The sequence below is a fragment of the Anomaloglossus baeobatrachus genome, chromosome 1, assembly GCF_048569485.1.
Source record: "Anomaloglossus baeobatrachus isolate aAnoBae1 chromosome 1, aAnoBae1.hap1, whole genome shotgun sequence".
In the NCBI taxonomy this organism is placed as follows: Eukaryota; Metazoa; Chordata; class Amphibia; order Anura; family Aromobatidae; genus Anomaloglossus; species Anomaloglossus baeobatrachus.
The window spans coordinates 609,271,215-609,295,214 of record NC_134353.1 but is presented as its reverse complement, the minus strand read 5'-3'; the positions used below and the strand labels follow the sequence as shown (position 1 = coordinate 609,295,214).

The window sequence follows — 24,000 nt, the reverse complement described above, 5'->3', positions numbered from 1 at the left end:
ACTATAGCTGTATACAGACTTTCCTTTTCCTAGAGATCTTTTCTATAACGCACAGCCAAGAAATTGAACGGTGTCTCAGAATGATTTATTTTGTCTGGGTTTTTTCTGTAGAGACATAAACTGTTTATACATAATATGACAAACTGCGGCCCAACTATGCCATTGTAGTTTATTAGACAGCCTTATTTATCTTAGGCGATCAGAAGGTTTGCCAGATTTATCACAGTGGTGTTAGGAAGATAATTGTAGTAATATTCATCTATTAAAGCATCTTCATTATTTTATTAGTTTCTGCCCTCTTCACAGAAGACCAGAAGCTGTGTACTTTCTTTTTAGTTTTAACACAAGAGGAAAAAGACTCTATGTTTAGATATCACTGTATCATGTGCTTGGCCCCTGAAGATCTATACATGGCCCTCCCCACTGTATCCGTGTAGCCCCTTCCCACTCACACTGCTGGCTGATCTATGTAGTCACGTGAGGGTGATTTCTACACCTATACCTATTAATGCATTCATTCATGATAGAAGATCAAGGGCAACATGATGTCGAAAGAGTGAGGAGCAGGAGAGGAGTAATGTGGGTTGGACTGCCTTCCCACAATGAATACCTACTGGGGCCAGGATACATAGTGCTCTCTTGACACAGGATCTGTGTCATAATAATTTTTGTTGTTTGTTTTTTTTCAAACCTTTTTTATTCCATGCCTTTTTATAATGTAAAAATGATGTATTGGGAAATGAACACCACCTTGCGTGTTAGCTACACAATGTTTGTGTTTTCTATAATAATTGTATATTCTTAATACTCAGTTGGTATTAAAGGGAACTTGTCAGGTGCCATATGCACCCAGAGCCATGAGCAGTTCTGGGTACATATTGCTAATCCCTGCCTGTCTCTGTATCTAGCAGCATGCATAAAGATCTTTAGAAAAAGTATTTCTAAAGATCCTCTATGATATGCTAATGAGCACAGGGTCTAGTCGCAAGGGCATTAGTTCCTGCGCTCATTCTGCCCTCTTAACATGCGATTCAATACCCACTGCCCGCGTCGTCATCGGCAGATAGGCAGTGGCGTGCGTATCTGTGTTCATTGCACCACCTCAGAATGCTGGGTATAGGGTTAGTGTGCATGATCAGAAGTCCCCGGTACTTCCAGTCATGTGCATTACACATTCATAGTGCGTATGACTGGAAGTCCGGGGATCATGTGTGCTGAACCGAAATCAGCGTCAGGTGCTTTGGGAGGAAAATGAGGGGTACGTCTTAAAATCCGAATATAGCTTGGCGGGGGCTGTCTGTGCAGCTCTGTGTGCGGGTGGCCGGCTGCCTCTCTGTCCCGGCAGCCGGCTGCCTCTCTGTGCGGGTGGGCAGGCGGCCTGCTGGCTGCCACTCTGTACGGCCGGGTGGCTGTGCGGACTGCGGTGGCTGTGCGGCGGGTGTCCTAGTCTGTCTGCGATCCCGACTTCAAATGATGGCGCAGAGTATCAGCTCGTGTGCAGATGGAGCTCTTGGATGAGCAATCCATCTGGCACCCGCCGCTCCGGGCGCCATTTCTTTGTAGCCCGGACCGTAGACAGACTGGGACACTTGCCGCAGCGACCTGCTCTATCACAAAACTACCGCAGCTTCCGCTGCCACCACTGACCTGCTGCTGCCACCACTGACCCGCCACTGCCACAACTGACCTGCTGCCAGCTGAGCCTTTGCCTCCTGTGATCCCCCCCCTCCACCAGCGTAGTATAAGACTAACGTAACTTTTTTTATTTACCTTTTTTTTTTTTATTTCTAAATTTGGGGTGCGTCTTAAAAAACGAAACATACGGTATAACAGACTGTGGCCAAAAGATATCCATGATAAAAAGTTAGCATACTCCACTTGTATATCCAAACATCTGCCCACCTGCGTAGTGTGAAATTATATGATGTAGTATAGTAAGCCGGTAGTATGGCTCCTCTTACTGGGGCTAATAATACAGTTCACTGTGTACACTGTGCATAGACAGAAACCTGCCAATCCGTGATGGGGGTACGGTTGGGCTACATGGCAGCAGGTTTACTAGTCCTCTAGTGGTAATATCCTGCTTTTTTTTTTTTTTCCAAACAATTTTTATTGATTTTACAAAATTTTATACAAAACCATAGCAAAAGAAGTATGATTGCAAAAAAACCACAAAAAAAACGTACATTCATTGCCAGAATATTTCAAAGAAAAGGATAACACCTCAACATGGTATTACAAATTATTTTTCGATTTGCAATTACATACAATGAGTCAGTATTAGAAAATCCAAACGTAACACATATGAAACAAACCCCTGAACCCCTTTGTCATCCTGTAATATTTCCAATATCAATGTTGAGCCTTGTTGTTGCCGTGACGTCTCTCCTTCGCCCTTCCCTCGAGTCCCCGCTAGTTGAACCTTAATTTTCCCAAACTACCCTGAATTTCATTTAGAAGGTACCACTCCGAATGCCTGAAAGGTGTCACCAACTTATTTATTTCTTCCCGTGTGAAATGAGACTCTATAAAGGTTTTCCATCTCCCAAAGAACTTGGTAGTCTTATTGTCTTTGTCCCTTTCTGTCTGCTTCTAGTTTCTCCAACCTCAGAAGATTATGTAGTTCGCCAACGACTTCCCTTGTGGATGGGGCCTCCTCCTTTATCCAATGTCTTAGGATGCACCTTTTAGCTATCATGGCTATGTCATGTATGATTGCAAATGTCTTTTTATCTTTAGTGTTCAGTCCCCCTCTAACTCCACCCTCAAAGACGTGAAAAATCCACACCATTAATTCTGGTTTGCAGTAAATTTTCCATGTTGTCTGAACCAATGTTCTGACTTGATTCCAGAACCTCTTTATTGCCCTACATTCCCACAAACCATGTAGCATGTCTGTTTTTTCCTTGTGGCATTTAGGACACCGTGCATTTTTACCCGGTATGTTGAAGCCCAACACCGCCCTGTGCAATATCCTAAATTGGGTGTCTCTCCAGCTCTTATTGGTGACCTGCCTCCGCATCTGCACCCATCCTTTCAGTATGTCACCCACTACTTCTCGTCCTTTAAGTTGCTTCTCCGACGCTAAAAGTGTACGACTGTCTTCCCGGGATATTAACAAACCTCTGAATGTTCGGTATATTTGAGAGACATTCACACTTGTTACATCGCACTCCATTAGCTCGTCAATCATGCTCTTGTTCAGTTCCCTTCCAATCTCTCCAAGATCCCTCATTACTCCATGCTTCAATTGTTCATATTGAATAATGTGTAAACTGTTGAGGTCATATTTATCCAGCACTTCCCGTCCTGTCAGCCACCTTCTCTCTTCCACACTCATAACATCTTTCATTTTTCTAATGCCCTTCTCTTTCCATCTAAGGAACAGTTTATTCTCCCGCCCCTGGGGGAAGTTTGGCGATGCCCAAGGATTTAGATATTTTGATACCTTCCATGAAAGTCCCAATTTCCGTCTTACCAACCTCCAGGCCAGCATGGTGTCTCGGAATATAATTGAATTTCTTATGTGACCTTCGACCTTGGACAGTGGGGAGTGTAGAATGGACGTCAGGTCCCATGGCTCCGCATACTTGTGTTCCATGCCATGATCTGAGTGTCTGCTCGTTCCTCTCAGCCAGTCAATCACATGTCTCATGATGCACACAATGTTGTACCCCTTGACGTCTGGGAAGTTTATTCCTCCCTCCTCCACTGACTTCATCACCGTACGCAGCTTTATGCTAGGTTTCCTTCCCCTCCAAATAAAATCTGCATACGCGGAGTTGAGTCTATTGACATCCTTTAGTGTTATCAGTAACGGAATCGTTTGGAAGGGGTACAGCAACCTGGGAAAGCTCATCATTTTTATGAGATGGCATCTTGCCAATAGTGGTAGGGGTAATCCCTTCCAGCCTCTCAGTTGGTTTATAATTTTCCTAATCAGTGGACTATAGTTCAATTTGTAAATTGATTCCACCGTCCTCCCTATATACACTCCCAGGTATTTAACTGATGATTGTGCTATAGGGATCCCATTCACATGACCCTCGCTTAAGTTTCTCCCAGTTGGCCCTTGACCTCCCTTCAAAAATAGAATTTCGCATTTCTTTTTGTTCAACTTAAAACCTGAGAAAGATCCAAATTTTTCAATCATGTCAAGTGTCCGGGGCAGGTCCGCGCCTGGATCCCCCATAAATAAAATCACGTCGTCGGCGAAAAGTGCTATCTTCATTTCTGCTCCCCTTATGTTTATTCCTTTGAAACTATTGTGACCCTGCAGCACCCTTGATAATTGCTCAATTGCCAGGTTAAATAGTAGGGGGGATAACGGGCATCCCTGTCTCGTCCCTTTTATCAGAGGAAACACTTCCGACAGGATGCCCGTGGTGTGTATCCTTGCTCCCGAGTTTGCATATAGGTTTTTGATGTAGAGTCTCATTTTACCTATAAGCCCCGCAGCTTCCATCACCTTGTCCAACCAGCCCCAATTAACATTATCAAACGCTTTCTCAGCGTCGAGTGTAACTAAAGCAGGCCTTGCCCTTCCCTCAGTACGCCCCAGTCGAACCGCATCAACCACTAAAATCGTCTTCCTAATGTTGGTCACTGCATTTCTCCCTTTAATAAACCCTACCTAATGTTCTGAAATTAACCCGGGTAGGACCATGGCCAATCTGTCAGCCATGATTTTGGACATTATTTTTAAGTCCTGGTTGATGAGCGAGATGGGCCTGTAGCTCGAGGGGTCATCCAGATCTTTAGTTCCCTTAGGTATCAATTTAATGTATGCTATGTTGGCGTTTCTAGGGATTTCTGTTCCTCCCAGGATTGCATTAAAAACTAAGGTTAGATCTGGTGAAATCAGATCCTTAAGTGCTTTATAAATTTCGCTATTGAAACCATCAGGTCCTGGTGCCTTATTAGTGTTGAGTTCCCCTATTGTTCTTGAAACCTCTTCCTCTGTAATGTCCGCGTTTAGGGCTTCTATTTCCTCTTCCGTTAAGCTAGGCAATTGGGCTCGTCGTAGCCACTCTGACACGTCAGTCATGTCGCTATGTCCTGACCCATATAACTTCCTATAATAGTCTCCCAGCACCCTGTTAATTTTCCTTGGGATCCGAAGTCGCCCCCCCACCCTTTGTTTTCAATTTAGAGATTACTGTCATTTTTCTGTTACCCCTTGCTAAATTTGCCAACATCCTCCCCGCCTTATTGCCAAATTTGTGAAGATCAGCTTCCTTGTAAGGCCAAAAAAGCTGTTCATTTTTTTTGCCCACTCATCAATATCTCTCTTAGCCACCAACCACCTATCTTTTGCCGTACTAGACCTGTCCGTCAAATATTTAGTATATGCTATCCGCACTGTCTCGCTGTGGGAGTTGTAAATCTCATTCGTCTTCCGTTTAATCATGGCCGCATATCCCACCAAACGCCAACTCAAGACCGCTTTCGCCGTTTCCCAGAATAGTACTGGGGTCACCCTGTGTTCCTTGTTATCTTCTGAAAACTCTTCCCACCACTCTTTAATTATCTTGTGAAAATTGTCCTGTCTGAGGAGAAATGACGGGAATCTCCAAATAATGTCTGATCCCCTCTTGAATTTCTCTCTGAGGTCCACTCTCACCGGACTGTGATCAGAGATCACCATATTCTCAATCATACAGTTTTGTGCTCCATTCACAAGTTCCATAGACATCCAAATCGGATCTATACGTGACCAACTACCGTGTGGGTTAGAGAAGTGCGTATATTCTCTGTCATGCGGGTGAGTTAATCTCCATACGTCTTTCAGACCTACATCTTCTAATGAAACGTCTTTGTGAGCTAAACCTTTGTCCCCAGATCCCAACTCTCCATCTCCCCTCCTTCTATCCTCCACTGAGTCTGGCACTGTATTGAAGTCTCCCGCCACTATGATGCTAGATTCCTTGTCAGCTAAAATTAGGGCTTTTGGGGTGTCATGAAACTTGCTTTGGTGCGTGTTTGGACCATAAACATTATATATGCTGAGTGTTCCCGCTGGACTAGTAATTGTTAAATGCTGCCATCTTCCTTGGTCGTCCTCTTCATGAGCCACCACTTCATGACTGAGCTGTTTGTTTATCAGGATCAGTGTGCCCGCCTTCCTACCTTGTGCCGCTGCCCCATATACTGAACCTACCCAGTATTTCCTCATACAGAAAAAATCCTCCCTCCCCAAGTTGGTTTCTTGTAATAGAGCAATATCCATTTTTAGCCTTTTCAAGTGTCTTAATATCATTGCTCGCTTATTAGGTGATCTGAGGCCCTTAACGTTCCACGTTGTTAAATGCACCATGCTTGTCTAGGTAATCTGCTCTTGTCAATGCTACCCCTCAGGACCCCTACTTCAGGAAAGACACGGCTACCCACATTGTTCTCGCAACTGACTCCACCAGGATGACATTTCTTTTCCCCATCTTGTAAATAAAACCTTAGATAACGCATGAAAAATAAAAAATCTGCAACTATAAAACATGTTTTCCCTTTCAAGGGACTTTCGGCTTTCCTCGCCATGTGAGTGACTTCCCCTTTTCCTGGCCAGAATATGAGGCTCCCTAGTCACCCCCCTGATAAACAAGTTCTGTGCTCTATCCCCCTAGTAAAACACAACGACCTTAAATATTATGTAAGGATTAAAGCATTATGTTATATATTATAAAACCTTAACGAGAGTTCGTCAGCTGGGCTAGTCCTGGATTTGTAAGGCATTTCTGTCAAACAGATCGGGTCCATCGTGCTTGGATCTAAAAAGCAATCCAGAGAGCGAGAGAGGAAGAATAGAGAAAAAAAAAATTCCCTTTTTCTTTCCTATTTTTCACTCTTTAACACAGAGAGTGGGAAGATCAATCAGTTCTCTCTCTATCCTCTTCACGATGGCTCGCCCCTCTCTACGTGGCATCTTTCCTTGAACAAGGGGAGCAAATAATATCCAGTATAAGTCGAATCAAGTATCATCAGATGTCTCGATGCCTCCCAGAGAGCTGTTCCCTGGGACCCGACCCAGGACTAGGCTGCTGAACTGGACTTCTGCTCCTTGCTCCGCTGATCTCAGTCCGTGCTTGTCTGTTTGATTGTCCCCCCTCTCCTCCCGGGCCTGTAGGGGAACCTTTTCTGTGATCTCCTCCATTGGAACTTTTCTCCTGTTCATCTGTCCGGTTTTTGTCGTGTTGTGACATGAGGACGTTTTCCGCTTCCTTGTGATCTTTGTAATACGAGAAAGAGCCATTGGAGTTCCTGACCTTTAGTATAGCCGGGTAGAGTAATTGGCATCTTACTCTTTTGTTGTACAGGAATGTGCATATTTTGCTGAATTCCTTCCTCCGTTTAGATACATCAGCAGAGTAACCCCCAAAGATCAGCAGTCTATTGCCTTCGTATTGTAAGGGCCGTTTTCGGTCTCTGAAAGCCTTCAGGATTTCCTCTTTGTGCTTATAGTCAAGGTACTTGACTATCACTTGTCTGGCTCTTGGCGGGGGTTTATTACTTGAATTTTGACCTTGACCTTTGTTCCCCTCCTGCGGCCTTAATGGTCCCACTCTGTGGGCTCTTTCTACTCTAAAGTCCGCTTTTATGCCCAGCGCCCGTGGTAGCTCCACCTCACAGATATTGTCTAGCTGGCTCATCGATACCGATTCTGGCAGCCCTACAATGCGAAGATTGTTTCGCCTTGACCTGTTTTCTAGATCTTCTGCCTTATCTTTCAGGTATTCATTGGATTTTACTAAAGTTGCTATTTGTTCTTGCATGCTCTGAATTACCTCCTCAGAGTTAGATATTCTATGTTCTGTTTCCGCCAATCTATTGGAGTGGTCATTCAGTTGTTTTTGCATGGCGGCTAATGAAGATTGGATAGCTGTCTCAATGGCCACTTTAATTTCTTTAGACAGGTGAGATGTCACTTCTATTGCCAGTCTTTTATAATCCACATTAAACTCTTGTGGTTGCTTGTTTTGGCCAGCAGATGGCACTGTTGTCTTGGGTTTTTTTTATCTGTAGTAAGTTTCTGCCTCCCTTCCCTGATGTCTTGCAGGAATGTGATGTCAGTGGGTCTTGTTTTTGTTTCCTTTGCCAGGGGTGTGTAGTGTTATACTTTTTCTTTGATGGGGTTGTCTCACTCTCCTCTCCCTGCTCTGCTGCCTTGCTGAATCCTCCCTCCTTCCTATTTCTCCATGCTCCCCCCTCCTCCATGCATCCATCTTCTTATTCTCTTGTTTCTCCCTCCATGACCCCCTCATCCTCCCACTGTGATCCACCCTCTTCTGACCCCTGCATCCACCTGTCTCCAGCTCCATTGTAATCTGTCTGCTCAGCCGCGTCCTCTGTTGCTCTCCTGCTCCCACACAGATCCATCACGTGTTTCTCCTGCACTTCAGGCTCTGCCCCCAGCAGACTCTCCGGCGCCATGTTCAGCTCCTCTGCTCTTCTCATATCTTCAGCGTCGCCGCTCCTCCCAGGTCCCTCGCTGCCACTGGCACTCCTCAAAAGGTATCTGTCCATTGCTCTCTTCCTCCTCTTCCCCGCTGGATCACTCACGCTCCGGTCTCTGAAGCAGAGGGGCTTTTTTCTGTCTGAATCTTCAGGGGGTGGCAGGAGCTTCCCCTTTACACCTCCACCTCAACCAGGACCGGATCCGGAAGTAATATCCTGCTTTTAAAACTATATTTTTATTAAAACTATTGCACACAATCCCATAAGGGATGCATCACTGGAATCGGGGATTCTGTCCCTCCATTATGTTATTCTCAGATTAATATAAAGAAATATATGTCATTCCTATCTGTTCTCAGATTATGGCAAAAACTTGGTGACCGATTTCCCTTTACAGAAAATGGAAGAGAGTACTATAATCATCCTTATAATCTCTAATCTTTCAGTCTGGGTTTTATTAATGATTACTGACGTTTTGGCTTTATATGTAAGTTTAACGTTCCTTACTTTTGCAGATGAAATAGCGGTTGTTCAGAAACAGTTAGAAGACTCCAAGCTTGAATTAAAGGATCTACAAGACAACCAGGCCAAAAAGTCTACATTTGAGTTGTAAGTAAAATTAGCAAAATGGCAAATACATGCTGACAGATTTCCTTTATGGATGTAATATTTGTGGGTGTAACATGAAAAAAATGCTGAAAAGTTAATGGGAATGAATGTTTGTTTGTTTTCTAAAAAAAAAAAAAAATTCGGAAAACTTCATGGGTATGAATATATTTTAAAGGCTCTGTGGGTTTGTGTAAACATATTTACAGTATATCAGAACTGTATACTTTATTTTATCTTTTGATGGGACAAGATATAACACTTTGTATACAATGTAAAGTAGTCAATGTGCAGTTTAATGTCAAAACCGCTGGAAACAAAAGTGATTACACACCTAAGAGAAAATGGCCAAATTGTACCCAATTAGCCATTTCTCTGACGCCTCATTGGGGGACACAGGACCATGGGTGTTATGCTGCCTATCCATAGGAGGACACTAAGTAGATGCAAAAAGCATTAGCTCCTCCTCTGCAGTATACACCCCCTGGCAGGGCCAGGCAACCTCAGTTTTAGCTTAGTGTCTGTAGGAGGTTTTGTTGTTTTTTGAGGGCGACGGTTTCCCTTAGGGACCGATCTCCCAATACCATCAACGGGCGGGAACGCGGAGTGTTGTCTCCACGGTACCCCCTCCTGCGACTCTGGATCCTGGGCTGCCTTTTACTGGACGACGGGTCCCACAGACACCGATTTTCCAGAGCCCAGGGCAGAGGCACAATTCCGCAGCCCCTCTTTGCAGGCTCTGAGTTGATACATTGCACCTGTGTGGCCGGACACAGCAGACTAACTCTGCTATTTCCACTGCCTGGACTGAGGCAGTGTTAAGGTGAGATCCCCCCTGACTGGTTTTCCAGACAAAGGGAGAAAGACGGTGCAGGAAAGGCTCCCAGGACTACTGAATTTACAGTCTTTTATTCCCACCATAGTTGCGTGCTGGCTGGAGGAGGGGAAAGTCCCTTGCTGATTGCAGGGAATCCTGCAGAGATAATCTAACGGTGGCGGGGGGAGGGCTCCCAGGGCTCATAAACTCAGTGTTTATTCCCTCTAGCTGCGTGCTGGCTGGAGGAGGGGGAGTCCCTTGCTGATTGCAGGGACTCCTGCAGAGATAATCTACTGGTAGCTGTGTGCTGACTCAGAAGCTCCCTTCCCGCCGTTTTTTACTACCGACAGCAGGGGGGCACACTGATTTCTTCTTGGTGCTCTTTTAGCGCTAAGCGCCGCCACCCGTGGGACGCGATAAGCCCCGCCCCCCAGGAAAACGCGCAAAGATTTCCACAGAGACTCCTTCCTGAGGACGCAGGGCCATCGGCTGATTCTGGTGAGGTACACCGAAGCAAATACAATCCTTGCTTCCCACTGCTTCACTTGTAGCTCTGCATATCATTGCTCCCCCTCCTGGCATACTCCTATTAAGAACATGCAGAACTCTAAGGGTACTAAGAGTGCTAAGACTCACATAGTCTATTATTCAGCCTGCACTGCCTGCCACGCTGTGCTACCAAGTAAACACACCTCTTCTCTCTGTGAGTCCTGAGCCCCTATAGCCCCCCCAAGATCCCCCCGGCACCACCGCCGCAACCGTCAGCCCAGAGCCTAGGGCCCCCAGCCCACCGGAATGGGCACAGTTTCTGTCCCAATCCATGGAAAAACTGTCACAGAACCTGGTGCTGGCTATGCAATGTCGTCCTCCACATCCTCCCTATGGAGGATTCTTCTGAGGTAATCCGGGCCCATGCTTCACCGGTTGCAGGGATCAGGAAAAGAGCACACAGCCGGGTGTCTCCAGCACTCTCTCATGGCCCCCATGGCTCTCCCTCGGGAGCACACAGGGCAGGCCCTCCCACACGCTCCACGGCTTCTGAAGAGCTGGCGGAGGTAGAATGCTGTTTGTACCAGGATAATTCCTTGGTTTCACCCTCCCCAGATGATCAAACTGCAATAGACTCCCTTATAGCAGCAATCAACCAAACTCTGCATATGGAGGATTCCCCATTCACTACCACTGACCATGTGGTCTCCTTTAAGAGGGCAAGGAAACCCCAAAAGGTTTTCGATGATCACCCAGAGTTTCAAGATATCCTCACAAAGCAAAGGGAGAAGCCTGACAGGCGCTTCGGTAACTGTAAACTCATGGAGTCCCGGTACCCTTTTGCCTCACCTGCCCCTAAGGGCTGGGCCGATCTGCCCTCGGTCGACCCCCCGGTCTCCCGCCTTACCACAAAGACGCTCCTGTCTTTACCCGATGGTTCCTCCATCAAGGACCCGACAGACAGACAGGTGGAGCACCTTGCCCGCTCTGCCTTTGAGGCTGCGGGTTCCTCCCTCTTGCCCTCCTTTGCCTCTGTGTGGGTCGCAAAGGCGATCTCGGTCTGGGCAGAATCCCTTAACACTTCGCTTGAGGAATCCCAGTTCCCTCATACCGTCACAGAGGTAACAGCTCAAATTGCCGCTGCGGCGGAGTACCTCATGCAGGCCTCCATTGATGCTCCTACCTGAGCAGCTTTTGCCGCCTCAAATACCATAGCCATCCGTAGAGCTCTCTGGCTCCGACAATGGCGAGCGGACTCTGCTCCAAGAAGTCTCTCACAGGCCTTCCCTTTTTATCAGACCGATTGTTTGGCGAACGTCTGGACAAGCTCATTTCTGACGCCACGGGAAGAAAAAGTACCTCCCTTCCCCAGCTGAAGCCCAGGACGACCTTCACCAGACGGCCACAGTCCTCGTTCCGCTCCTTTCGGAACTCATTTGGTTGGTCGACATCCCGCTCTGCCCCCGCCACTAGCCGCGTACTACGCAGGGACCGACCTTCTCAGCTCTCCCCAAAACCCACTTCGTCATGGCAGCCTAGACTGAAACAGTCCAGGACTAGGGAGACTCGTCCACGACGTTTTCCCCCCTCATGACTCCTTTGGCGCCCCGGAAGACACACTCATTGTAGGAGGTCGACTGCGGCTCTTTCAACACATCTGGGCTGACGCCTCAGACGACAAATGGGTGCAAGACCTGGTGTCTTCCGGTTACCACATAGAATTTCGGACCAGAACCCCGAGTCGGTACCTTCTCTCAAACCCCCCAAAGACTCGAAAACGACGCGAGGCCTTTTTCTCAGCAATCCACTCGCTCAAAACAGCAGGAGTGATAATACCTGTCCCGGACGACGAGAAGTTCAGGGGCTTTTATTCCAACCTCTTTGTGGTCCCCAAAAAGGATGGGTCAGTTCGACCCATCCTGGACCTCAAACACCTGAACAAACATGTGCACGTACGGAGATTCAGAATGGAGTCCCTAAGGTCCATTATTGCATCCATGGTCGAAGGGGAATTCCTCGCCTCCATAGACCTCAAGGACGCGTACCTGCACATACCCATCGCTCCAGATCACCAAAAATTCCTCCGCTTCGCAGTTCAGGACTCCCACTTTCAATTCGTAGCCCTACCCTTCGGCCTTGCCACCGCACCAAGGGTCTTCACCAAAGTCATGGCGGCCGCCATGAGCGTCCTTCACGCCAGGGGAGCAGTCGTTCTTCCTTACTTGGACGACCTCCTCATCAAGGCCCCCTCCTTCCGCGACTGCTCAACCAGCGTACAGATCACCGTGGACACCCTATCCCGCTTAGGGTAGCTACTGAATCTAGACAAATCATCCCCGGTCCCAGCACGATCCATCACCTTCCTGGGTATGTCCCTGGACACCCGTCGGGGCTTGATCTATCTCCCTCAGGACAAGGCGATCGCTCTTCGACAAGTGGTACGCTGCCTTCTACGTCCTCCGTCTCGCTCCATTCGATTCTGCATGAAGGTGCTCGGCAGGATGGTGACGGCTATGGAGGCAGTACCTTTTGCTCAACTGCACCTCCGCCCACTGCAGCTATCCCTTCTAGCTGCCTGGGACAAGAGCCCCTTCTTCCTGGACAAACATCTTCACCTGACGCCTTCAGTCAGGTATACACTCTGCTGGTGGCTTCGATCCTCATCCCTATCAAAGGGGAGATCTTTTTTCTCAGTGAACTGGCTGGTCCTGACCACGGACGCCAACCTCCTAGGCTGGGGAGCAGTGTAGCGGCACCACACTGCTCAAGGACGTTGGACGCCCCAGGAGTCTTCCCTACACATAAACATCATGGAAATCCGCGTGATCTGCCCTCTGCTAGCGGGTCGTCAGATTCGAGTCCAATGGGAAAATGCGACAGCTGTAGCCTATATCAATCGGCAGGGGGGCACCCGCAGCAAAGCGGCTTATCTCGAGGCTCACAAGATCCTCAGCTGGGCCGAGTCGATGGGGTCAGTGATATCAGCGGTACACATACCGGGGGTAGAGAACTGGGCAGCGGACTTTCTAAGTCGCCAAGGCCTGGCCGCCGGAGAATGGTCTCTCCACCCAGAAGTGTTTCTACACATCTGCACTCGCTGGGGCACACCAGACGTGGATCTAATGGCTTTAAGGTTGAACGCAAAGGTACCCGCGTTCATAGCTAGGTCACGCGACCCGATGGATGCTCTAGTCTGCTCCTGGCACCACTTCCGCCTGCCTTACATATTTCCACCTTTACCCCTGCTGCCGCGGGTAATCAGGAAGATCAAGGCAGAGGGAGTCCCGGTGATACTGATAGCACCAGACTAGCCCAGGCGCGCCTGGTACGTTGAATTTGTACAAATGCTCGCAGACGTTACGTGGCGCCTTCCAGACATCCCAGACTTGCTGACCCAAAGGCCCATTTCCCATCAGAACTCCAGAGCCCTGAAGCTGATGGCATGGCCATTGAGACCTGGGTATTAACAAGAGCGGGATTCTCCCCCGCGGTTATCTCCACCATGATCAGCGCCTGAAAGCCTGCTTCATCCCGCATTTACCACCGTACGTGGAAAATCTTCTTTTCATGGTGCAGGGAAACTAACGGGCATCCCCAAAATTCTCGACTTTCTGCAGTCTGGCTTGCAAGCGGGGTTGGTTCTCGGTTCCCTTAAAGGGCAGGTTTCAGTGCTCTCAATCTTCTACCAATGCCGCCTGACTCAAAAACCGCAAGTCAAGACCTTCCTCCAGGGCGTTTCCCATCTAGTTCCCCTGTACAAACGGCCGCTGGACCCATGGGACCTCAATCTCGTTCTGGACGGTCTCCAGAGGTCTCCCTTTGAACCTCTCAAGGAATCCTCCCTTGCTCTTCTGTCCTAGAAGGTAACATTCCTGGTGGCAATTACGTCCATCACACAGGTTTCGGAGCTGGCAGCACTCTCTTGCCGTGAGCCTTTTCTGATCTTTCACCAGGACAAGGTGGTTCTGCGCCCCCCTCCGGATTTTCTTCCAAAGGTTCCTACCCCGTTTCATTTGAGCGAGGACATTGTTCTGCCTTCCTTTTGTCCACACCCAGTTCATAGGGTGGAAAGGTCTCTGCATTCGTTAGACCTCGTCAGAGCTCTCAGATATTACATATCCAGGACAGTCCCCTTTAGGAAAACGGACTGTTTGTTCGTCATTCCTGAGGGGCCTAAGAAGGGACAGGCAGCTTCAATGGCAACTCTGGCTCGCTGGATTCGCGCTGCGATCCAGGAAGTCTACCGCTTGCAACTCAAGCCCATTCCTAGTGGGCTGCGGGCTCATTCCACGCGAGCAGTTGGCGCTTCGTGGGCCATTCGGCTTCAGTGGAACAGGTGTGTAAGGCTGCGACCTGGTCTAGCCTACATACTTTTTCAAAGCATTAGAGTCCAAACCCAGGTTTCAGCTGAGGCAAATCTGGGTAGGAAAATTCTGCAAACTGCAGTAGAGCACCTCTCTCAGTAGGCGCTCCAGGCTGTCTGGGACTGGTTCCTAGTCCTTGGGTTGTGTTGTCGTCTTTTATGTTTCCTACCCATGGACTGCTTTAGGACGTCCCATGATCCTGTGTCCCCCAATGAGGCGTCAGAGAAAAACGGATTTTTGTGTACTCACCATAAAATTAGTTTCTCTTCGCCATCATTGGGGGACACAGCACCCACCCTGTTGCCCTGTTGGGCCTTGGTTCTCTCAGTACCTTATTTGGTTATGACTCTTTTTTTCTCATGTTCCTCCGTTGAGATAAGTTTTTACAATTTTTTTTTTTCTCTCCTACTGCTTGTGTACTAAAACTGAGGTTGCCTGGCCCGGCCAGGGGGTGTATACTGCAGAGGAGGAGCTAATGCTTTTTGCATCTACTTAGTGTCCTCCTATGGATAGGCAGCATAACACCCATGGTCCTGTGTCCCCCAATGATGGCTACAGAAAAATCCGTTTTTTTCACTCTCCGGTGTCATGTGATTTATTAGTATTACAAAATCTCAGGTGTGAATGCTGAGGAGGTGTGTATAAATTTGATGTTATCGCGCACACGCGCTCTGATTCTGGTCACTGGAAGTTCAATATCGCACCTCATGGCAAAGAATTCTCTGAGGAACTGAAAATAATTGTTGCTCTATGTGAAGATGGCTTAAGCTATAAGTAGATAGTAGTGATGAGCGAATCAGAACTGTAAATTTCGGGGTTTGTACCTAACACATACTGTCAGTGCACACTATCCCGAACCCGAGCTTTCCTGCGAAGCTCATGTTACAGTTCAGGTCCACGGGCTGTAAAAAAAAAAAGTATATTATTAAAAAATATTCTGATTGTACTTACAAGTTCTGTCACATGTCCTGCAGACCCGTTCAGCCGCTGTCTCCCGGCCGCTTCTGCCTCCGTGTGCGATCATTGCTGTGCCCCTGGGTAACCACAACTGACTAAAGGACCTTCCATTACATCATAGCCATGTGACCAGTCTGGTGTGAATGTTGTACAGACATTGGCTTACAGACTGGTCACATGGCTATGACGTCATCGAAGGTCCTGTTAACTTCCGGGGGTATTCATGGCACTGCTCGCACTTGGCAGTCTTCGGCTGTTTTTGCCTGTGTTCGCGGTGTCATCAGGGTTCACCCGAGTCCATGGCTTATGAACTTTGATTGTCACTGTGCGAGAGTCGCATCACACGACACACAGTCTCTAGACAGGTGCGGGTCTGCTGCATTTATTTCCATGCAGCTGAGCCGCCCCTGTCCGGAGAGTATCAGGCCGCGCGGGTGATAGAATGCGAGAATGCACGAGTCATACGCAAGTGGAATCATACCCTCAGTGTCAGCCTGCATATCGCTCTGTACAGAGCGATGAATCAGATCTGACATTGCTCTCCCTGCTTTTCGCTCTGTATATGTCTGTACAGAGTGATGAAGCAGAGCTGACATTGCTCTATCTTCTTCTCGCTCTGTAGAGACACTTGTCTATACAGAGCGATTAAGCTGAGCTGACATTGCTCTACCTGTGGACTACGTCAGGCTAAGGATATTTTTATAATAAAGATAGTCTCTATATGGGTTTTTTTTGTTTGTTTTATTTCTAATAAAAAAAACCATAGACATTTTTATTTTTTTTTATTTTTTTTACGGTTTACTAGAAATTCATGGTGGCCATGTCTAATTTAATTTCGGGCTTAGTACCAGCTGAGAATACAAAGCTGGTATTAACCCCTTTATTACCCAGCGTGCCACCGCCATCAGGGCCGCTGGAAGAGCCCGCTCGGCCCCGCCCCCGGCACACATTGGCACGCTCGGCCCCGCCCCCGGCACACATTGGCCCGCTTGGTCCCGCCCCCAGCACACATTGGCCCGCTCGGCCCCGCACCCGGCGACCCGCTCGGCCCCGCCCCGGCACACGGGTCGTGGTTCATAGAGAGGCCGGGGGATCCTGAGAGGTGATTTACCACACAGGACGCGCGGTCTGCACACACTGCACCAGAGGCACAGGCCTGCCAGTTTCCTGGATTTTGACAGCCAGATTCCCTGGACCCTTTCCTAAGCTAATCCCTAGACGCTTCTGACTTTCCATTTATTCCTGGACCTTACAGCTCCCCCTTCTGGCTCTGCGTTCTGGTAAATCACCTCTCAGGATCCCCCGGCCTTTCTATGAACCACGACCCGTGTACTATATACAGTGCCATATCGTGCTAGATCTTTTATGTCACTGGATGTCTCATTTCTACAGCCTCTAGACAACCTACCTTTCCGTGTGCGGCCTCCTACTATAACACACAGGGACTCGTGTTCAAACCATATGTGCAGATATCATTTGAACCTTCCCTAATAGTACCGTGTGATGACACTACCACTTCCCTACAAGTGCAGTTCCTTCATGTCACAACTTATACGCTGTTCGTGATTACGCATACTCTTTGTGGTGTTAAGCACATATATACATTCTGCTTGCTGATCTCCAGTGATTCCTGTCCATTCTAGTCTGTCCGACCTGAGGAAGGTCTCTTGGCTAAAACGTTCCTGGCGAACCTTTTGTTTTGTACAGCACTTCTTCACATTGAATAAAAGAAAAGGATTTGAAATCAACTTTCTTGTGTCCATCTTTTTCTCTTTGGGAAACATACAGTGTGCCGGAGTTATTCCTTTCTGTATTGACGCTTTTTCTCCTGAGCACCTGTGCAAGGTGATGCGAGGTCTTTCTCTCTTTTTTTTTAAAAATAGCCTGCAGCTGCCCAGAATTGTCTCAACCATTAGCTGCAACAAACCCGAACCTTTACCCAGTACACACCAGGGGGACTTGTAAAATAAAGAAAAAATGTGATATCGGAGTGCAGTCTGAATGTGTCACCTGCATCCATAGACTTGTATGGGTGCGTGCGATCCAAGTATTGGAGCCACTCGCAGCATGCTGCAATTGTTTTCTGGTGCTGAATTGGCATGAAACAAAAATTGCAGATCCACACTGCCCCATAGTATAACACTGGTCCCAGTAGTACATGATAAAACATCGGAGAGCTTTCTGCCTTGTTATACGCTTGTGTGAGGGAACCCTAAATCTCCGAACAACATGATTGATTCACTATGAGGCAGCAACGTTACTCCGTACTCAATCTGGCCTCTGTTCAGTGATGTCTTTTCAGAAGTGCAAAAACTGTGGTCGACTGTGCTTTAATGCACCACTGAAAAGATGGACACTACCAGATCTAGTGAGTCCAAGGTGAATCCATGTGCTTCGTTACAGGCAATGTTCCATCGGGGACGTTGTCTGAATCATGTATTTCAGAGATTTACAGAGAAATCCTGATTTTTAAGAGCTCGGCGGGTAAATGTTAACCGAATCTTACTGCTATACAGTGGAACCTTGGATTAAGAGTAACTTCGTTTGAGAGCGTTCTGCAAGACAAGCAAAGATTTTTACAAATTTGTAACTTTTTTTTAAGATCAATGATTTGCAAGAAGAGCAAATACTCATCGTGCACACTTTCGGTTCTGTCCTTTCACCGTGCTCTGACCCGCTCTGGAGGTAACTTTCTGTACATATGTACTGTATACTATATATGGTATACCATTGTACAGTACAGTATATACTATATAGCATGTCTATCAATTTGCATTTGTGGATACAGTATTGTACTTTCTTTCTGCTAACCAGTACAGCACATTGCTTGTACTGTAATCTAATTGCCTGGGCAGTATTCCTACCCCACATTTGGATTAGTTCAGCCCTTATTTTGGGGAGAATAGACTTGGGGTGTGTTGTTTTTTTTTTTGTATCCTGTACTAGAAAAAATGTTTTTATATTTATACATCATTTTCTCTTTATAGTGCACCTCCCACACACTAACAATTTTGTAAGCTAATGTGCAGTTTAATTTGTTTTATATGCTTTTACTGCTCTGTACAGTATTTTGTATTAGTGTCCTGTAGTAATTTATGAATACAGTACATTATTTTGTATTTCTGTAATAAGGTTGTATAAATACAGTAAATATTTTTGGGTTGAGGAACGAATTGTCTGCATTTCAATTATTTCCTATGGGAGAATTCGCTTTGATATGAGTAACTTGGTTTAAGAGCACACTCCCGGAACCAATTATGCTCATAATCCAAGGTTCTACTGTATTTAGAAGTAAGAATGATCCAATCAACAGCAGGTCAAGATTTTCTTTTGTTTATTTTTTTTTTTTTTACACCGTGCGGCGTAAGTGATTTGCACAGCTTTATTTTCCGGGTTGGTGCTATTACATTGATAGCAGATTTATATCGGATTTTTATGTTTGGCTAATATCGCGCATTAAAAACCGCTAGTACTGAAAATAAATAGTTTTGCATCTCCATAGTTTGATAGATCTATTTTTCTACATCATGTGAGAACTTGTTTTTTGGAGGATGAGTTGAAGTTTTTATTAGTACCATTTTAGAGCACATAAAGTTTTCTTATTGCTTTCTATTTTGATTTTTGGGAAGCAGAATTACCATGAAACATCAATTCAGGAGGTTCCTAAGTCCTCCACCTGTGACCTCAAGTAACTTAACTTCATTAAACTCTGTGACCTCACCTCAATGAGTTTAATGAAGTCACCTCAGGTCACGTTACCCGAGGTCACAGGTGGAGGCCTCTGGAAACCTTCAGCTGTGACCACAACTAACCTGAGTGACGTCACTGCTGATCGCTGAGGCTCATTTTCTGCCTGAAGTTACAGCGGGCGGTCATGTTCTATGGCCGCGTACTGTCTTTTCAGATGTAACAAAGTTAGGATCATTTTGGGACCTTGTGTGGATTATGTTGGACCCTCAGGGTATATTTTAGGTTAATTAAAGGGGTGAAAGAAGCCTCTTTTATTTTTTTTCTTTTATTTCACATAAAGGATTTTTTCGCTTTTTGTGTTTTATTTCTTTTCACTTACAGATTAGTCATGGGGGGGCTCATAGACCCCCCCTATTACTAATCTAGGGCTTTAGTGGCAGCTGTGAGTTGACATTAACACCTTATTACCCCAATTGCCACCTCGCACCAGGGCAATCTGGAAGAGCCGGGTAAAGTTCTGGGATTGTCGCATCTAATGGATGTGGTAATCCTGGGCAGCTGCAGGCTGCTATTTTTAGGCTGGGGTCCAATAACCTTGGGTCTCTCCAGACTCAGAATACCAGCCTCCAGCTGTCAGGCTTTTATCATGGCTTTGTATCAAAATTAGGGGGGACTGCTTGCCGTTTTTTATTTTTTTTTTATTTAAATATCATATTTATTTTTACAACACGATATAGACGCACATAGCGCCTGTGATTGGAAGCAGTCAGACACACTGCCACTCAGGGTGGGGGCGCTGTCTGACTGCAATGAGTCAGTTGGGGGAAGCGGTGCAAATGCATAAGGCAACTAAACTGCCCTGGAAGTAGAGCGAGTGGCAGCATGAGCAGTTAGAGCTACGCCGGAGACTCTAAGTATTGTGTGCTTGCTGTATATTATTTTATTTATTTATTTTTTATTATTATTAGCTGGGGCCCAGCACTTGGGTACCTTTGAACTCGCTCGGAGTTCACCCTACCTACAAGTCTGAGGAGGTACAAAAAACACAGTATAAAAAAAGCACTAAAAACGCCATAAAAACCCGCACAAAAAAACACCAAAAACACAGAAAATCACCAGGAGACTTCCTGCCACAAGACAAGGTTTTACTGCAGAAAACAAAAGGCCGCAAAAACGACCTCTGTGAACTCCCTGTTGTACCCTAGGACATTAAAATTAGTGCAAATGACCCCTCTACTCCACCAACAGGGAAGTTTCAATTAATTGTAAAAAAATTATTTTACTATTTTCTGCTGTCTAACCCTGGGGTGCTTCTTATGGTAAGGAGCGTTTTAGAGTCCGAAAAAAACACTGTGTATGTATTATAAATATACAAACACCACATGTAAAGAAATCCTGTAAAGAAATAAACCCTCATATGACTATGTCAATATAAAAGTAAATTAAATAAGTTATGGCTCTTGGTCGAATGGGAAGAAGAAAAAAAAAAGGCAGAGTTAACTCCACCACCAGAACCAACCCCCTTACACACCACCAGGGACTGTATTCTATTCCTGTTGTTCCACATGGAGCTTTCTTTTGCCTGCACGGCTTTTCAAACTTGGGCAATTAACATTTAAACTTTTGCTCTGATTGAATGCGCCCCCCTTTTTTGGTGATCTGTGCAGTAACTAAGGAAACTTTTCTACTCTTCAATTACTTTACTTGGCAGTGGCCTCTATTGGCGGCACTTTGTCTATACCTGACCACAGGCGTGTGTGTGTGTGTGTGTATGTAATATATATATATATATATATATGGTCATTCCGTGTCAAGTGGACCAGTTTTAAAAATCGTCCCCACTCGACGTTCTCCGATTTTGCTGAAAATTTATAAGGATGTACATGTATGTTTGAAAAGAGGTTCTGTAAATTTTTAGGGGCAGATCTCAAATATATTGGGCACTGTTGACCTTTCACTGGAGGCCCCCCCCCCCCCCCCCAAGCCTGCGGCTTCAGCTAAGAGGGTTTTGCAAACTTTGGCACATAGCCATTAGAGTTCTATACTGGCTATGATGCTGAAATTTGGCATACTAGCTCAACTTTTGCTGCTAAACGCGATAAAATTATTACCGGCTATGACAAAACAATATTTCGGCCGCAATTTTGTGTCAAAGTAGCTTGCAAAACGCCTCGCATAAAATTTATGCCAAACTTTGCCCATATATAACTCAAGACCAAAAACCAATAGGAACTGGTGCTTTACCCTGTACAACAAACATCTTCATGACTTTGCATTGCTGCAATATCACGGTCAAAGCATATGTATTTGTGGAAATATTCACACCCACATATGATAAAAAACTTAAAAAAAACGAATTTTACCTATTTTTAGGTCAAATTTCCCAAAAAGGGTACCCCTAAAATATATTAATTCTGATATCATTAGAAAGAGCACATTTTTCTCTACAAGGATCATTGGGGTTTTTTTTGGAGTCTCTCCATTTAAGAAAAGAAAAATGCCACTGAACTTGGTGTTATTTATTAATACGCAATGAATGCTAACTGCACTATTCAAACCCTTGCGCTGGTCCATGGTGGTTATACCACAACCAATTCCCTAAGAATTGGTATTATAATCCTATTAAGAATTGTAATAATGCTGTCTTTCGAGAATTGTCAGCCCCATCGCCTAGGAGCCATGGCCGATAGCCGTGCAAGGCCAGTCGCGGGTGGTCTCTTTATCGCAGGTTCCAAAGCCTGAGGGTGGGTGTCTTTGCCTAGGATCCCAAGCCTAATATTGGGTATCTTTTGTTGGTTCCCAAGCCATAATGTTCAGTCTAAGTAAGTGGTCTGGAATTGTTGCTGAATTTGCAACATAATGGGTTCAGAGAAGCTGTATTGTCGGCCCATTGCTGTTGCAGCTGGTGCTGGAATTATTGCAATGATCGACTGCTCGGGAATCCAGCATGTATCATTTCTCACAGGCCAGTGAAAGAAGCTAGCTGGTCCATGAGGATGCATAAAATGTATTAATGCATCATGGTCGTCGACTGAAATTTCAGAAATATTTCCAATTCACCAGTTCCTATCGTAAATGCAGGCAATGTATTGCCCTGGCTGGAGGTTTGTAATTGGCACAAAAGGCATTTCTGATCTGACAGATCTATCTACATGGGCAATGAAAGATGAAGGGTCATTTGACACCCTTGAAATGCGAATCTTTTTGTCATCAATTTTATTCTCCATCACTAAAAAATAAATATATGCATTAAAATGTAACAATAGTCAATAGGTTTATAGGTTTTTGATTATAATAGACATTGCTAGCAACAATACAACTCTAACATGTGATAAGAATCTGAAAATCAAACACAAAATCAATGCATTACGTGCATACATAACACCATGTTCAGTGGCATTTTTCTTCCAGGAGCTGGGGTGCAAATCTGTTTGCTGGACTTGCACTCCATCTCCTGGCCGCTTCATTAGCCTCCTTTTTGTTCACCGGCTGATCTTGTAGGTTTTTAAAACCCAGAAAAGATGCAGTGTAGTGTAGGACCCAGCAAAGGAGGGTGCCGTGAAGGGGCGCTGGGCTGGTATTACAATGGCCATTATAATATTCTAAATACCTCCATTTATGTTAAAAGGTAGAATTTATTTCGTTTTTTTCACAGTGACCTGATATTTATGACCAGGTTGGTTCTGTGTGGTAATTTCCTTGCCCCAACATAAACCACCCCGTTTTCCACATTCTGCTAGACCTATCCGGATTATTACATGTTTTATGGAAATAATCTTCTATGTATTTTTTAATCAATAAATGTATTTTTCAACTATAATTGTTGCCTTGTCTCCTTTCCTCCTCCTTTTGTTACATGCTCTTTGGAGCTGGCATTTATCCTGGGGGACACTACTGAGTTGTTTCCTCGGTGTTATACATTATGGCCATTTTTTTGTACTTAACCTGTAAATACATGCAGCTACATGCCTCGTTTTCATAGGTCCAGCATTTGTTTTCAAATATGTTATCCAATCATATTTCCTGGATGTAATGTGACCAGATTATGATATACAATGTTTACAAATGTCCCTCATCCCTAGAACGCATACCTGGGGCCTCGCAGGCCTGCTAGGTCACTTGTTTTCTATGAAAGATTTATATGGTTGCGCGTTCTAGGGTTAAAATGACCACTGATTGGGGTAGAATTAGTATTTAAGAGCAGATGATATAATAGCTTGCCCAGCTCAAGTCTCCTATTGATGTATTTAATAGAATTATGTTATAGTTCATCATTTTTCGTTAGCTGCTGCATTTTTATTGTACCTTGTTAATGTTTTTACTATTATTTCAAGGGCACAGTGCAGTAATAAGATCGCGGAGGTCAATGAGCAGTGTGAGGAAAAGATCCGAAGGTTGACAGAAAAAAATATGAAACTTGAGAATGAGGATGAAGAAAAAGATGCACTTAAGTTTGAGAAGGTAAAGATGGGATGGAATTTTCTTTGAGTGATTTTTACACACATATGCCCAGCTCATGTTATTTACAACTGCTGATTGGCAAGAAAGATCCACACACTATTGAAGCTGTGTGTACAGGGCTTTCCCTGTCTATGCCCCTCTGCTCGCCACCCACTTATTCATACAGGA

The 24,000-nt window shown here is 45.6% G+C and overlaps 1 protein-coding gene across 2 annotated transcripts in view; it reads left to right on the top strand.

Moving 5' to 3' along the window:
• Positions 1-24,000, top strand: part of GOLM1 (golgi membrane protein 1) — a 164,528-nt gene that overhangs the window by 104,611 nt on the left and 35,917 nt on the right. For both annotated transcript variants that reach the window (XM_075318475.1, XM_075318466.1), the window contains exons 5-6: positions 8,964-9,057; positions 23,706-23,832. In XM_075318475.1, the coding sequence (XP_075174590.1) occupies positions 8,964-9,057; positions 23,706-23,832 (221 nt within the window). The remainder of the gene's footprint in view (positions 1-8,963; positions 9,058-23,705; positions 23,833-24,000) is intronic.